Source organism: Dryas octopetala, chromosome 5 (assembly GCF_963921425.1).
Source record: "Dryas octopetala chromosome 5, drDryOcto1.1, whole genome shotgun sequence".
In the NCBI taxonomy this organism is placed as follows: domain Eukaryota; kingdom Viridiplantae; phylum Streptophyta; class Magnoliopsida; order Rosales; family Rosaceae; genus Dryas; species Dryas octopetala.
The window spans coordinates 14,663,493-14,678,527 of NC_141370.1; the positions used below are offsets into that span (position 1 = coordinate 14,663,493).

Consider the following 15,035-nt stretch of genomic DNA (forward strand, 5'->3'; position numbering starts at 1 on the left):
GTTTTCGATCGTTTCCCAATTTTACCACAATCAGTTAGGAAACCCAAGAATTTTACATTCAACAGATCAAAGAGAAGAATAGGGAAAAATAGAAAAGAAAACAAAAGTGAAGTGTCTTTCATTACAAGATCCAAAACTGCGGAAACTCATTAATTACTGCTTTGGAGAGCAGAGAATGAGAAAACAAGAAACATAACAATAACATAAATAGCTTAAAGCTCTGGACGACCAGTATTCCTCATCTCAACCCCAAGATCACCAGCAGCCTCATAGTTATGCCTGGTCTTGCTGCTCAAACTATCTTTAGCTGAGCTGTAAGACTCCCCCACCTTCTGTTTCGCTTCATCATATGAATTGGCTGCTGTTTCCTTTCCATAATCAATTCCTCCCGTCACCATATCTTTGGCTTCATACGCTTTATCTGAGGCCATGTTCATTTTCTCCTTGGCTCCATCATAGGCATTGGAGGTTCTCTCTTTTCCATATTCCATTGCATCATAAACCTGATCAGAAGCTGTACTCGTAGCCCTTTGCATCGTCTCATAGGTATTCGCCGCTGTGTCCATTCCAGACTCCATTGCCCCTGTCACTCTCTCTTTGGCATCATTAGCCTTATCTGAAGCCATGCTTGAAGCCCAACTCATTTGCTGCTTTGCTTCCCCAAACATATCGGCTGCTGTATCTTTTCCATACCTCACAGCTCCTGCCATCATGTCTTCAGCATCACCGGCCCTATCTGAAGCCATGTCTTTCGCCGTGTTCAGTTTCTCTTTAGCAACATTGTAGGCATCAGCTGCTTTATCTTTTCCACCTTCCATCGCTTCTGACATTGTGTCTTTAGCATTGACAGCCATATTCGTAGGCATTCTTATAGTGTCATAAGCATGCTTGGCTATGTCTGCAGCCATATTTGTAGTACAGAAGCATGAAATCATATAATTGTTTGTAGAACTAACTTAATAATTAACTTAATTCATCAATAAAATAATTAAGTTAAATTGATAATTACTAGATCCAGCAGAGTTCATTCCTTCCGCGACCTTAGAGGCTGCATCCCCAGCTTCGTCCTTCATATTCTCAGCTGCCTGTATTGCATCCTCCTGCTTAAATCCAAGTCCCCTAAATAGCACCATCACATAACATAAATGATCACAACTATTCACACACACACACACACACAAAGCTTTTATTTTTGGTCAAGACACTCAAAGCTTAAGATCGAAGTCAATATAAATAAGAGAGCGGCTGAGATTATTGAGAGAATAAAGGGCTTTCGATTTCGATCCCCTAATGTGTAAAAGGGAATTTTGTTTAACTGTTGTAGCAAGTAAATAATGATTTGCACAAAGGAGTTTGACATGTTATTAAGAAACATACAACATTTAATAAGGCATACAATCATTTCCCTCCCTAAATCTACTCAATGGAGTTCCCAAAAAGAATTAACATATGTTATTATTAAACGACCCTCACAGATTGCTGCCAAAATATGAACATCTATTACAAAAAGAAATACTGCATGTCTCTATGATTATTAAGGAAAAGGAAAAGATAAAGATACCACGACCATCTTATGAAGAAAAAAATGAACTGATAAAATATCACCACCAACTATGATTCAACTATCAGAACGTAGGAATCATGATTGGCCAAATTCATGCATCTAGATTTTTTTATTTCAAGAAGGGAAAATGACGAGAATGGAACCCTTGCCACAATGGATTATATCTACTTTTAGAATTAAAGTTTTAAGAGAAATGTCACCAATAGAAACAAAAAACACTAATTGACCTACGTATTTAATTTTATTGAGAGGTTTGATTTTTTTTCAAATGTATGAATTGCGTATAAAATATTATTGACTATCAATAATTGTTGCTTCTGCAAAAAGAAGTTTTTCAAAATTAAAACTAATAAAACCTTATTTATGGTAAATTATATAACAAGAAAGATTAAAAGATTAATTAAATGGGTTAGCCATGTTATCTATTGAGAATTTTGAACGAGGGTGTATGCTGTAAGGCTGAAGATCTATCATTGAAGCTATAAGTCCCGCATACCCGAAATTCTTGTTATCATGTATAATTAAAATTAAAATATCAGACGAGTAGTTTCAACTCCTAAATATATGATCAAACATCATACATTATTAGAAAAGTATTTAAAAGTTACAAAATGACAAAAACCACTGTTTTCACAAACTACAAACTCTAAGAAATAGTAAATCCAAAGGAAAAATACATGGTTAATCAGAAATACTGAGCTTCTAATACTTAGTCAACTTGCACGTGAATATAAATAAATCAAGACAGTTTTTCTATATAAACAACTGCATAATGTGAGAGAATCCGCAACAGAAAATTGCACCATATACACACATATATATATATATATATAGGTAATCTCTAAAAAGAATGTCCGCACTTATTTTCTCCTAGACATCAATTATTTCATCCTATACGCATTAAAAAAAAAAGTGCATATCATTCGCACTGAGAATTTTCATATATATATATATATACCTGCATAAATGAAATGCATGGTGGGTTTGATCAAAAAGCAGGGGATGATTAATTAGATGTAAAAGGGAAAGAAATTACAAAACTTTTATAATAGAAAAAAAAAAAGCAATGATTTTGTAAATTACTCTGAGAATTTGCCAGTGGCCCAATCAGACCATGTATCACTGTTTTCCATAGCATTATGTTTGGCATTCCCGGTGGCCAAGTTCATCTCATCACTCCAAGTCCTTACCGACATAGTCAGCCATAACACCACCACCAACAACGCTCTTCTCATTCCCATCTTTTAATCTCTCTCTCTCTCTCTCTCTCTCTCTCTCTCGGAGACTAAATTCTGGGTTACTGATCAGAGTATGAAAAACCCAGTTCAGATTTTTTTTGTTTTTTTGTTTTTGTGGTCGGTGCAATTGAGATTGACAATTTAACAGTAATGGGACAACGAAACACGCCTACGAATTGTTTGTATATATGTCAATCAGAATGTGAGAGCTTCTTTTGTGGAGGATCGGAGAGATGATTTCTCAACGTGGCGCGTAAGGGGGTCAACGTGTCAGTTATTCAGACCGTTATGGAAGAAGGCATTGCTGCATTCGCTCCACGTGTTGCATGTTGGCCGCATCTCGCGTGGCTTTGGCAAGAGGCCATTAAAATAGGTGAAATAAGTACGGAATCAATGGGCAAGGCAATAATTAATAATGCTTGTTTAAGGTTAACCTTCTTCTCTTGGCCAAAAAAAAAAGGTTAACCTTCTTCTACCCCAAAATCCTCCGTCGTTTCCTGTTCTTGCACATAATTTTCTGAGAAACTGAGAGTGGCCAAATGCTTAACATAAATATTTTTTTACAAAAAAAATATAAATATTTAGACTTGAGATTTCTCTATTATTACGAACTAAAATATCATTAAATTAATAATATAGTAATGACTAAACTAATAACTAATTGACTAGTTTGATCACATTTTCCTAATAGGAAATTAGATGCATAATGCACGTAATATGTGTGTAATATAATGCTAACCACCGAGAAAATGAACTAGTTTAGAATATAAAATGTAGGATAAACTACTTTTTTTGTCCAGTGTTTTAGTTCGATCGAAATTACATTTGGTATTCGTGGTTTTAATTTTTTCAATGTGGTTCATGTGTTTTATGTTGTTTGCAATCTTAGGACAATTTTAACAAAACTCAAATCTTCAATTTGGGGATAAATTATACACTTGCTTTTAAGAAAATTTTGTTGGGGGATTAAAGACCATCTTATGAGTTTTCTAAAACTAATTTCAATTTTTATGTTTGTATTTATTTGCTAAAAAAGTTAGGGCTCACAAAAGTTTTAGGGTTTGAACTATAAGTTTGTGATTTCTTTAAATTTTTGTTTGAAAATTAAAAATTCAAGGTTGTATATATGATTTTTAGTCATTCTTGAGTAAAACTTGCTACTTTAAATAAGTTATTAATTTTGCTTTGAGAAAAGTTTTCATGTTAGGTGCATAATGTCTTAAGATTGTAAAAAATATAAAACACAATGATCAAATTGGAAAAATTAAAACCAAAAGGACCAAATGTGCTTTTAGGTCAAAACACAGTGACCAAAAATATAGCTTACCCTAAAATTTATAATAACTAGAGCAACTTTGGTTTATAAATATAAAGTAGAGATATAGTTGACATTTCTTATATGATGGTTGATTTATAAATATGTTACTGAAATTGTTTATTGAAGTAAAGACATAGCTGACATTTCTTATATATATGACTGTTGACAAGCAGTATTCTCAATCAATTTGAACATATATGTATGTATACATCCATTCAAGTTATAAATGAATTATACTTTATTATAACACAAACAATTTCCATTCAACGGATGGAATGAGAAGAATAGAGAAAAGGAAAAAAAAAAAAAAATTATTATAGATACTGGTATTTGCTCTTGAAACTCCTTTTTAAGGAACAAGTGAATGAAGAAACAAAACCGAAGTGACTTGAATAGAAGATCCAAAATTTTGGAAATTATAGCCACAAAGGGCAGAGTATGAGAAAACAAGAAATAACAAAAGTTGATCATCACATTCACAGATGGATGGAAGGCTTGATGGAGCTAACATAACATATTTACGAAATCTGCAGGGCGGGGTGCAAAGTGCAATTAGCTTACAGCTCTGAACCAGAAGCAGTCTTCATCTTACTTGCAGCCTCCGCGGCCTTGTCCTTGGCTTCCCCTGCCTTTTGTTTTCCCTAATCAATTCCTCCGGCCACCATGCCTTTGGCTTTATCTGTCACTGTCCCTTCGACTGCTTTTCTCCATTTGCTTCTATTTGAATGCAAGTAAAAATCCCTCGCAAGGCACCTGCAGTTTTTCTTGATTGTCTTGTTGCATATACTTCTCAGTTTCTTTAATTAAGACTAGGATGAGAATTAGAGGCCAAAAATAAAAAGACTAGGATGAGAATTGATTGATTTGAAGGGAAATGAGAGAAACTAAGAAGAAGAAAAAAACCTTGTGTCTAACCCTTCTTAACTTCTTGTTGCGCTTTCATGCCATTATCAAGCGACTACAAAAGTAATGAGTTGATACCAAGGGGAAGAATAGACCAGACAAGGAAACATGAAATTCAATTCTGTTAGACAATATGCTTCATCAATTAACAAAGACTTTTGAATCAATGACATATATTCCAATACATGGACTGTAAAATATAAATTAATTAACACGAAAAAAATATATTCTACCATATGGGATTTTGATAGATGTTTAATTCCTACTTCTCTATGATCTCTATCCACTCAAGCCAGGGCAAAACTTCCATCTGGTATACCACCTTCAGCTGCTAGTTTCATTCTCTGGTGGTGCTCTGCAACTTTATAATCTACAATTTCCTTGAACAACTGGGAATCCAATACACAGTCTGGGCGCCCATACACAGCTGCCTGGACACCAGCCATGAGTTTGGCTATCTCACGGCCAGAGAACCCTTCTGTCTTACATGCAGCCTCTCGGATCAAGTCATCAGACACATCCTTTATTGTTATTTTTTGTGGCTTCTTCTTGAGAACAGATCCCCACTTGGAGTCGTTGCCTTCCTCAGAGGAAAGATACTTGTTCAAATAGAGCTTCAGAAGTTTAAATCGTTCCTCTTCCCCAGGAAGTGGGAACTCGATCACTTCATCTATTCGATCGGTGATAGCACTGTCAAGGTCACCTGGCCTGTTTGTGGCAAGTACTAGAACTATGTCTCTTGACTGGTCTCCAGTTCGGAAGAGCAACGCATTTAGAGCACTGCGCTGAGCTTCGCTCATGTGTGTACTGTTACGCCTGCATGGGATCAAAACATTCATTAGAGGGTTGAACTTTCTCACGTATGATATATGACACTAACAGAATATATGAGCTTCGCTCATAAAGTAATGAAAATCTTGGTTGTACTATAATAACGATGAGAAATTTGGTTGTAGACTATAAATTATCCTTTGTTTTTTGAATGACTCTGAAACCATAAATTAATGAAGTTAACTAACAACCTTTGTCAACAAAAAAAATTTGACCTCAACAGATAAAAAAACCAGACAGCCAAAAAACTTGATATAACAATAATATGTAGAATACAAAAAAAAAAAAAAAAAATTTACTTACTCGCATAGAAAAGCATCTGCCTCGTCTATAAAAAGCAGTAGGCCTTTCTTTGATTTTTTTGCCCAATCAAATATCTGATGGATCTTAGTAACAGCCTCTGGACCCAAGGGTGCAACATCTCCTCCAGTCATCATAGCATAATCCAAACCCTGTATTCAAAGGATCAAAAATTGTCACGTTAAGAAGTTACAGTTTCCTTCAGAATAACCCCCATATATAAAGTAATAACCATATAGTCATTTATATCCCTTAAACACTTTGATACAAAGTATAAAGAAATTCAATTGCTAAAACAATTTAAAAATTTGATGAAAATAAGCATCCTTTTAATTGATAAAAATATTAACCTCCTAATTGTTAAAGCAGTTCAAATGTGCAAGGCCATGAATCAAGATAATACCGATTTTCGAGCTATTTCTCTTGCAACCATGGTTTTACCAGTGCCCGGGGGGCCATAAAACATCATGTTGCGGAAGGGTGCCTGGTGAGACTTGGTGTTTGCTGTAGCCCGAGCAAGTTGCTCTATTCTCCTCTGCAATGAAGGATGGAGAACAATATTTCCAAGACCCTTCTTACCGTGCAGAGATCTAGATTCTGCAGCAGCTGTACTATAATTTAGAACTTTATTCTTTGCTTGAGAAATTATCTCTGAACCTGGAAATCTTGCAATGGATGATTCTCTAATCAGAGATGGCTGCCCTAGTATCCTGTTGACATAACCCCAAATAACTCTAGAACCTTCTCTGCAAAGAAATAAAAGACAATTAGTTGGCACATCCGATAAACAATACAATCATCATTAATCATGGATGAAAAACTTGATATCAGTTGTGTAATTCCATTAAAAGTTAGATCAACAAATTAAAAGGCATTATTGAGTAACTTGATATCTTAATTAAGAGAGACTTGTCATCTTTTCTATCCATCTGTTTAATTGGACACAACATATATAATGGTAGCAGTGCAATGATTACTACAAAATCTAGCAAAAACGTAGCATTTCCGGAAGGTACCAACTGGTTTAGTTGGTAAAGTCTCTTGTTGTCATACAAGAGGTCTTGGATCAAATCTCATCTTCACCATAGGTTAAAGAGGGTTTATGGGATGGGAGGGGGCTACCTCCCGCTGTAGGCCTCCAATAGACCCAAAACACAGCATTTTCCATTCCCCCGCTTTAAGTTTGAGTGAGGAGGTTATGGAAGTAGCAGTATCAACCTATATACTCTGTTCTTCTTTTCTTCAACATAAAACCGATTTGCATCCTAATTAACTCAATATTTGCCAAGAAAAAGAATATATATGGCAATAAAATAATATCACATGCATAAAGAATTGCAACCTGAAGCATCCTTGTTTAAGAAACTCAAAGTTAAATTGAATGAAATGAAAAGAACAGCGTACGAACCTAGTTGTATAAACACCTGCAGCCAATGCTGTAGCACCTCCAACGGTCATAACCAACTTATTCCTATCAGTCAGTAAAGTTCTAAATCCCCCTGCATACAGCAGATGAGAAATGATAATATCATCAATATTCACCTTAAGTCAAAAATATGAGCTCAACCAAAGTTTGTGTACCAATGACGTTAATCTAAAAATGGCGCTAATATCACCACTCTGAAGATAATGATGCAGAAAACAGAGGAATTTAACACCAATAATCTGACTGGCCAAACAGAAAAACCGGGACTGTCTTATGCAACAGTTGCTTATTCTTTTTATTTTTTGACCTGAAAACAGTTGCTTATTGATGTAACATAAAATGAGAATCAATTTTTGTTCTTATAAAATAAAACAAAGCTACTGATTTTGCATACCTTCAATGTGACTAAAAGCTGTATTGATTGCGGCAAGCCATTTTTCCTTTTCACCATTCATCCGCTCTATAAGCATTCTCCTGTTGTGGTCCTCCGTCAATTTTGCTTCATGGGCCCGACCTTCAGCCTCTGCTATGGCCTTCACTCTTATGGTCTCCCGTTCTATTTCAGCTCTCTCTTTTTCGGTTTGGCGCTGCTGAGCTTGGATCTGTTCCTCAGTAGTCTGTCTTGCTCGCTCTTTTCGCATAGAGGACTCCTCTTGCATCCTAGCCAACTCAACATTATTCTTCCTCTGGGCTTCATGCTCTGTCTGTAAACAACAAGACAATGAAATGCTCAGACTTTACCAAGGTTTCACTAAGCGAGGAGCTAGAATGCATTGGACTTTTTATTACAGATTTATGTAAGAGAAAACAAGCCTATCAATTTTCTTTCTCCACAATTAGAGAGTAGCTACTGACTTGACCAAGTTTCATTAAGAGAGAGAGTAGCAACTGGTCCCAAATTCAAAGGAAAAAACAAAAAATATAAGCAAGACTAGCCAATACTTATATAGATACATTTTCAAAATGTTCCCACCATCATTGAGAGCTATCAGTGACTCCCTAGTCCCTTCACTGACAGCAGCAAACTACAACTTGTCAAGTCTTAATCCCATAAATTCTTAAATAAAGAACATATAATTTATTTCACATCTTGCACCTGCATTCTTTTCCTAGCCAGTTCATCTTCATATCGCAGCATTTGTGCCTTTGCCTGTGCTTGTTGCTGATCTAGATTTCTTTGTTCCTCAGCCATTTTCCTCTGTCTTTCCTGTCAATTACAAAATTACGATAGTATAAGTTAAAATGCATAGAGGACTGGTAAAAGAAAGCAAACCACATTTATTCTCTTACAAGATTGATCAGCCTGCTGGCTTCAAAAATTTGCTAAGCTAAATGCAAAAAAATCTAGAACATTGTCTGATTCATTAATTGACAAGAGAAGACCTAAACCATGCCACACAACAGCAAAGGACCAGGGTCCCAATCAAGTGATATTATTGTGCACATACAGAAAATTCCACACGGATGCATACGTCAACCATGAAATCCAATACAGTGAGAACACCAACTAAACCTTCTTACAGAGAAATATTCCCACAAGATAGTTATTATCACATTTTAAACATAGAAAATGCTCGGGAGCTACAACTTTTTACTATGTTTATGTTAACAATAATCTAGTTTGGTAGTTGTGTTTAAAAAAATAATAACAGAAAAAGAATTAAGTTCCAATATAGATATTAACTTACAATATCAAGTTGAGCTTGTATTGCATCATGATGAGCCTTCTCCGCCTCCAACTCGGTAAGGCGAGTTTGTTCCTGCTTCCTCATCACTTCAAAAACCTGGGGAACAAGACAACATATGACCAATTTAACTCCTCTAACATACTCCAAATAAAGATTCATCTCGGGTCCATAACTCAGTTGCCTTCAAACCTCAGGCACAATAAAAATGAAAAATAAAAAACATTTTGATTCATATGCCTCTTGTCACTTTGGTTCCAACCATATTACAGGTCGATATTAAAGCTTAAACTGAGCCAAACATAGAATCGTGAGTATAAGTATTGTATGAACTTATACAAATAAAATTTAAGGTCCTATCAAATTGCAATTTTTTCTCAGAAAACAAACAGCAAAAATAAATTCAATTTCAGCACAAAAAAAAAAGACCTGCTTGGCGTATTTAGAGCTATTGATTTCCCTGAGAGCTTTGGCGCCTCTTTCTAAAGACTCGGGATCGAACCCCGAGCCTCTCGGCTCTTCGGCTTGAGAATCCGATTTGGCATTAGAGCTCTGGTCGTCTGGAGCAGCAGAAGAAGGAGAAGAAGACGAGAATGGATTAAAGCGAAATGGAGAGTCGGCGTAGGCGCGGTTGGAGAGCGTGGGCATGGAAGCCGCCGCGACCGCCATTGCGATGCACGTAGACAGTTTGGAGGCAGCCATTGGTTCAAGATTCGAGCTTTGATCGGATTCTTAAGTTTGAGAATTCATGGATGTAAAGCTCCACAGCATAAACCTTGTTCAGCCTTAAACCCTGTGTCTAGGGTTTAAACGGAAACATTGAAAGGGGCTCGCTCGCTCGCTCGCTCGCTCGGGCTCTTTCTAGGATGGACGGCTTGCGTGGAGAGTAAACCAAATGAACCAATCAACAAAATGGGACTTAAACGTGGACCCCACTGTAGGTGAGGTACTGCTTGTACACTACAGTATTGAAACGGTGCCGGTTTATGCCTAGATAATCAAGAGTCCAAGACTTAGGTCCGGCATATTCATTCATACTCATAATGTGCCTTAATCGGATTGGACTTATGAACTTGTTTTTTTTTTTTATTCCTTTCTGGATTTGGAAATTCTCTTATATTAAGCTGCACAGCCTGCACCTACAACATGCAGATGCGACCTCACACTGCGTCCTAAAACAAGCATGTATAATCTAAAATATGTCCTTAAAATTTGGATATACAGATACAGATAGAGGATGCACCAAGCGCTCGATAGCTTATTTATGACATTTGGGCCCTCGCATGCGAATAAATTGAGTTTAATTTAATATTTTATTTGGCTGGATTTTTACTTAAAAGTTTTTGAAAAAATTTTAGCAAAATGATTCTAATTATATCTCATGTTTCAGTTGAGGATGCTGAATAATTTTTTTCCAATTGAGGACTCCAACTTTCTATTTTGTTCAATAAAGGATTTTTCGTCAAAAATTGATCATGTGCCAATCACATAACCAATTTTTGGCACATGATCAATTTTTAAGGGTAAAAAATAAACGAAAAGAAAAACAAACAAATAAAGTGCAGAAACCCCCCACATCCCACCTTCACCTCCCTCCCCTCTTCGGCGAGAGTTTCCTTTTTATATGTTTTTCTTTTATTTTGATTTTTTAGATTATTTTATTATTTTAAGGTTTTTTTATTTTTTATCTTTATTTTTGTGGTAAATAGATATTTTTGTTCCTAAATATTGGTCACGTGCTTGGCACGTCATCAATTTTTTACGGAAAATTCTTTTATGAACAAAATAGAAGTTGGAGTCATCAATTGAAAAAAAAATTAATTGGCACCCTCAACTCCAATATGAGGTATAGATGGAGTCATTTTGCTAAAATTTTCTCAAAATTTGTTAACAACTGGACTTGGGAGTGATCTATTAAAAAAAATCATTTAATACATGCTACCTTATGAAAAAGAAATATTAAAAAAAAAAAACTTACGAAAAAAGAATTGATTTTTTTTTATAAAAAAAATACATGTTAAATTGTGATTGATTTGTAAATATAGGTGACTTCATATATGCACGCAGCCAAACATTTCTGTTATGGAAAAGACTATCATACATTGTGGTAATTAATGAACACTTCTATAATTCAGTTACTCGGATTGCCATAGCCCAAAATTATTAAACATTTTGTTGTTACGGTAATCAAATTCTTAAACTTAACTTAATCCTAACTCATTACTGCACCCAGCCTCACTACTTAGACTAACCCCAAGAATTTTAAAATTACTAAAATATAGATTCCTCACATGACCACATTTCTTGGTTGAATACTTTAGTCCAGAATCTATCAGGTCAGCCATCAAACTTCCACAAACTTTTAGTTTTTTAGATTCCATGAAGTTCCATTAGAGGTCATATTGTCATTAATTATCATGATTATGTTGATGTTGATGTATTAAGTAATAGATATTAGTCATTTCCATGTTCCCTCTTTAAATTTAGATCAGTTAATTGCATGCTTGATTGTTTTGTAGTTCAAGTTTTTGTTCTCCTAAAATTCGAGGAGAACATCTTCATTTTCTAGCAAGGAGTACAAATATGCTGTTTGCAGTACAAATCTCTTGATTCCCATCCCTAAAGGATGGGGAATTCTAGCTGGACAACAATATTAGGAATGGATGGGATTTGGAAAGGGAAAACTAATCCATTTGTGGACTAGATTACAGATTAATAAAAAGGAAAATAATATGCTTAATTTGATAAACATCATAATCATAGTAGTATTTAATTTCATAGACAAATAGATTACACTTGGTACAGTGATGAAAGCCATAACAAATTTCACCAAAAAAAAAAAAAGCCATAACAATGGTTAACTTAGTTGCACAATACCCAACTGGTTCCTTTACATACATATCTGCATCTGCTACTTTTCACAATTTGCTTCTTCAACTTCATTGAAACTTCAGATACTTCAAGAGCCTGCAGTATGGAAAAATTATTAAAAATAAAAGATAAAAAGTTTTTGTCTGCAGAAATGTGAAAAAGCTTTCTTTCAAGGTATCAGTCCAGCCAAAAGTGTTAGATGGGTTGGAAAACTGGCTCTGAATGAAGACAAAGTAGTAAATAGAAAAAGGTTGCTAGGAATGTAAAGAAAGGATAAAATATTGAGTTGGGTTTGGCAGAGAATCCTCATATCAGGCCAATGTATCTCACATGGCATTTGTTTCAAGTAGTAAATATAGGTCCTATAGGACCGTTGGCATATTATCCTATATTTTAGGATCAGATCACATGTGGGATTTCTTTGGCCTAGAGAGACAGGATAACAAGTTGAACCTAGTGTGGTGAGGTACTTCCTGTTTGCTTTAAATATTTTATAATGATAAGTAGTTAGGTGAGTAGGATGTTAGCCTATTTGATCAGTTGCAGAAACTGATTATGGACCACACAGAAGTAGCACTGCACAAGTACTTCTCAATTTCACTTTCCTGGACTGTTCCAATGTCCCCACAGAAAAAGTTGTAGGGGGACCAGGCAATGGAGATTCACAACTCAACCCTTTTCCAGGGTTAATGGTGCTTGCAGCCCATCTTGTTCGTGTGGACGAGTAATCTTACATACAACTGGTGTATACAACTTCCATCTCATAATAATAATAATAATAATAACTGGTCACGTGACCACCACGTAAAGAGTTATTATGAGAGGAGCGTTGTATGTATATAAGAATATGGCATGCCGAGTATATAATAGCATAAACTTTTACTTTCTGCATATAGTTCTTTTATGGATTACTAAAGCATAGGCTGAAAGGGAAAAGTAAGAGTAAAAGTACCCATTTGAGCCTCAAACTTAAGGACTTAGTCGTTGTTCCTGTAATCAGGACATGGGACTCTTCCAGACTCGATGTGCTGGACATCCTCTAGGAGGATCTCATAGTGCCTCTTCACCTCCTCTGCAGATTTTCCACCCACAGCTCTGGCAACCTTCTGCCAGCGGTCGGGGGTATCCTTATCATACAAAGCCAGGGCCTTCTCGAACTGTTTGTTTTGCTTAGGTGTCCAGGAGGAGCTAGAGCTACGCGAAGAAGTGAGTGAGTTGGAGGCCATTACAAGGTATATATATCTAAAAGCACTTCTAAAGAAGAGGTGCTGGATATATTGAACCGAAGAAGGAAGGGAAAGAAGGGAAAAGAATGGTTGTTTTTCAGTCAAGAAGAGTTACTATACTTGAAGTCAAGGAATGGCTTGGGAAAAGAGATGGCCAGAGGAGCTCCTTATAAGCAGGAGGAAAAGGGGTGGTGGGGTTTTGCCAGTTGGGAGAATTCAGAATATATCTTCCAAAAGGGCAGAATATGAAGTGACCCGTTCCCTTAAGAGCCACAAGATGAAGCAGGACAAGGAACACCAAGCGCAAGAGGAGAGAATCAGTATGAAAGGACACTCCCTTTATTGTTTTTTACCGGAACAGTCGATATTCCTTGATTAAATGGACAGCAAGTTGGACTCCCTTTATTAGTGACTATGGTCAGTGCTTAAAAGTATCGAATGTACCATGAAGCAGAGTTGTAATCTTCTAACAAATGACATGTTTTGCATTTACTCTTCATTGTACTGGTAATTGCAGCAACTGAAAACATAATCACTTGGCTGGTGTAAACTCAAAGCAACTCAAAAGGAGTTTCTGGCTGGTTAAAGAGTGTTGTGGACCTGTGGTCATTCCTATCAACTGGCAAAGATATTTCTCTGTCATTATCTCATTATATTGCTTTTGTTTGACACCTCAATTGGAAAGCCTGACTGACCTTTTAGCCATAAATTACTTCAGCAGCTAAAAGGAAAATGGGCCTCTTCCTAATGAAGATATAGTACTTAAAGCATTATTAGTGGTGCCAAAAGCTGTATATATTCCAGCATTGCTCCCAAACAAGGATAAATGAATAAGCCCAAGCTTTGAAGATTTTGATAGCTGCATACGTTTTTAGTAAGCAATAGCCCTTGTCGGATAAGGTGGCTAGTGGTCTCACTTCCTTGTCACTCTTAAATGTTGATTTTGACATCAATTTGTTTGCCATCGAGTGTTAATTAATGGCTAATAGGATTTTAACCATTGTCCATAAATGGGAAGCTTGTGCAAGAATATTAGATAACACCTACTTGAGATTTTGGAAAAGGCAAGGAAATTGACATGGCTTGGTCAGAAATAAATGTCAATTTTGCAGAATCATTAAAAAAATACAATAATTGCTTTCAAGGCCAGTATGGATGATTCGACAGAGACAACAAGGTAAGATTTGTTTCTGGTATTCATAACTTCATAAATCTAGTTACACACATTGATCAAAGTTTTCATGTTCTGCTCTTTCTCTTGCTGTCTGCCAGGTGAGAACTTAAGAGGGACAAGTTGTGACATTCAGTCATAATGTTTTACATTGTAGTTTAAGCTCAACTGCCATTTTGAAGTGCCTTTTGCAGGTGCTAATGGAGCCATTGTCCTGCTTGTACGAGTCTTCTTCGCGTCATTAAAACAATTAAACCTCAGTAAGCAAGCTTAATTTGGGTGGACAGATCACTCTATTCCATGAAGAATTAGTACAGAAATGCATCAATACATGGTTTAAAGCATAGCTATTAGTTCACATTTTGTCTTTTGGGTTTAGATTCCAACATTGTCTAATAACTTACTACGAATATGGTGGTAATTAACCTGCTATACAATCCATGACTCTGTACATTTTGAGTTCAAATGCTGATAGCAACTTATTTGGGTCAATGTGCATTCA

The 15,035-nt window shown here is 35.9% G+C and overlaps 3 protein-coding genes across 3 annotated transcripts; all 3 read right to left on the reverse strand.

The window, feature by feature from the left end:
- Nucleotides 1-212: 212 nt before the first annotated feature.
- LOC147284677 (late embryogenesis abundant domain-containing protein / LEA domain-containing protein) lies at nucleotides 213-2,760 on the reverse strand. The gene is made up of 3 exons (XM_086245721.1): nucleotides 2,648-2,760; nucleotides 1,010-1,119; nucleotides 213-898 (listed from the first exon to the last, which is right to left on the reverse strand). Exons 1-3 carry the CDS (start codon nucleotides 2,758-2,760, stop codon nucleotides 213-215), a joined length of 909 nt encoding a protein of 302 aa, XP_086101847.1.
- Nucleotides 2,761-5,126: 2,366 nt separating this feature from the next.
- On the reverse strand, nucleotides 5,127-10,100 carry LOC147284678 (uncharacterized). The gene is made up of 8 exons (XM_086243660.1): nucleotides 9,695-10,100; nucleotides 9,269-9,364; nucleotides 8,677-8,787; nucleotides 7,975-8,284; nucleotides 7,563-7,653; nucleotides 6,558-6,900; nucleotides 6,158-6,306; nucleotides 5,127-5,839 (listed from the first exon to the last, which is right to left on the reverse strand). Exons 1-8 carry the CDS (start codon nucleotides 9,965-9,967, stop codon nucleotides 5,311-5,313), a joined length of 1,902 nt encoding a protein of 633 aa, XP_086099786.1. The 5' UTR covers nucleotides 9,968-10,100; the 3' UTR covers nucleotides 5,127-5,310.
- Nucleotides 10,101-11,998: 1,898 nt separating this feature from the next.
- LOC147284679 (protein RADIALIS-like 4) lies at nucleotides 11,999-13,513 on the reverse strand. The gene is made up of 2 exons (XM_086243661.1): nucleotides 13,089-13,513; nucleotides 11,999-12,232 (listed from the first exon to the last, which is right to left on the reverse strand). The coding sequence occupies exon 1, from the start codon at nucleotides 13,360-13,362 to the stop codon at nucleotides 13,114-13,116; it is 249 nt and encodes an 82-aa protein (XP_086099787.1). The 5' UTR covers nucleotides 13,363-13,513; the 3' UTR covers nucleotides 11,999-12,232; nucleotides 13,089-13,113.
- Between the last annotated feature and the right edge of the window lie 1,522 nt (nucleotides 13,514-15,035).

Coding starts and splice junctions, on each gene's coding strand:
- LOC147284678 (XM_086243660.1), bottom strand. CDS start 9,967: ATGGCTGCCTCCAAACTGTCTACGTGCATCGCAATGGCGGTCGCGGCG. Junction 9,365..9,694: donor GCTCTAAATACGCCAAGCAG/GTCTTTTTTTTT, acceptor CTTGTTCCCCAG/GTTTTTGAAGTGATGAGGAA. Junction 8,788..9,268: donor TACAAGCTCAACTTGATATT/GTAAGTTAATAT, acceptor TGTAATTGACAG/GAAAGACAGAGGAAAATGGC.
- LOC147284677 (XM_086245721.1), bottom strand. CDS start 2,760: ATGTCGGTAAGGACTTGGAGTGATGAGATGAACTTGGCCACCGGGAAT. Junction 1,120..2,647: donor GCCACTGGCAAATTCTCAGA/GTAATTTACAAA, acceptor GGTGCTATTTAG/GGGACTTGGATTTAAGCAGG. Junction 899..1,009: donor AATGAACTCTGCTGGATCTA/GTAATTATCAAT, acceptor ATATGGCTGCAG/ACATAGCCAAGCATGCTTAT.
- LOC147284679 (XM_086243661.1), bottom strand. CDS start 13,362: ATGGCCTCCAACTCACTCACTTCTTCGCGTAGCTCTAGCTCCTCCTGG.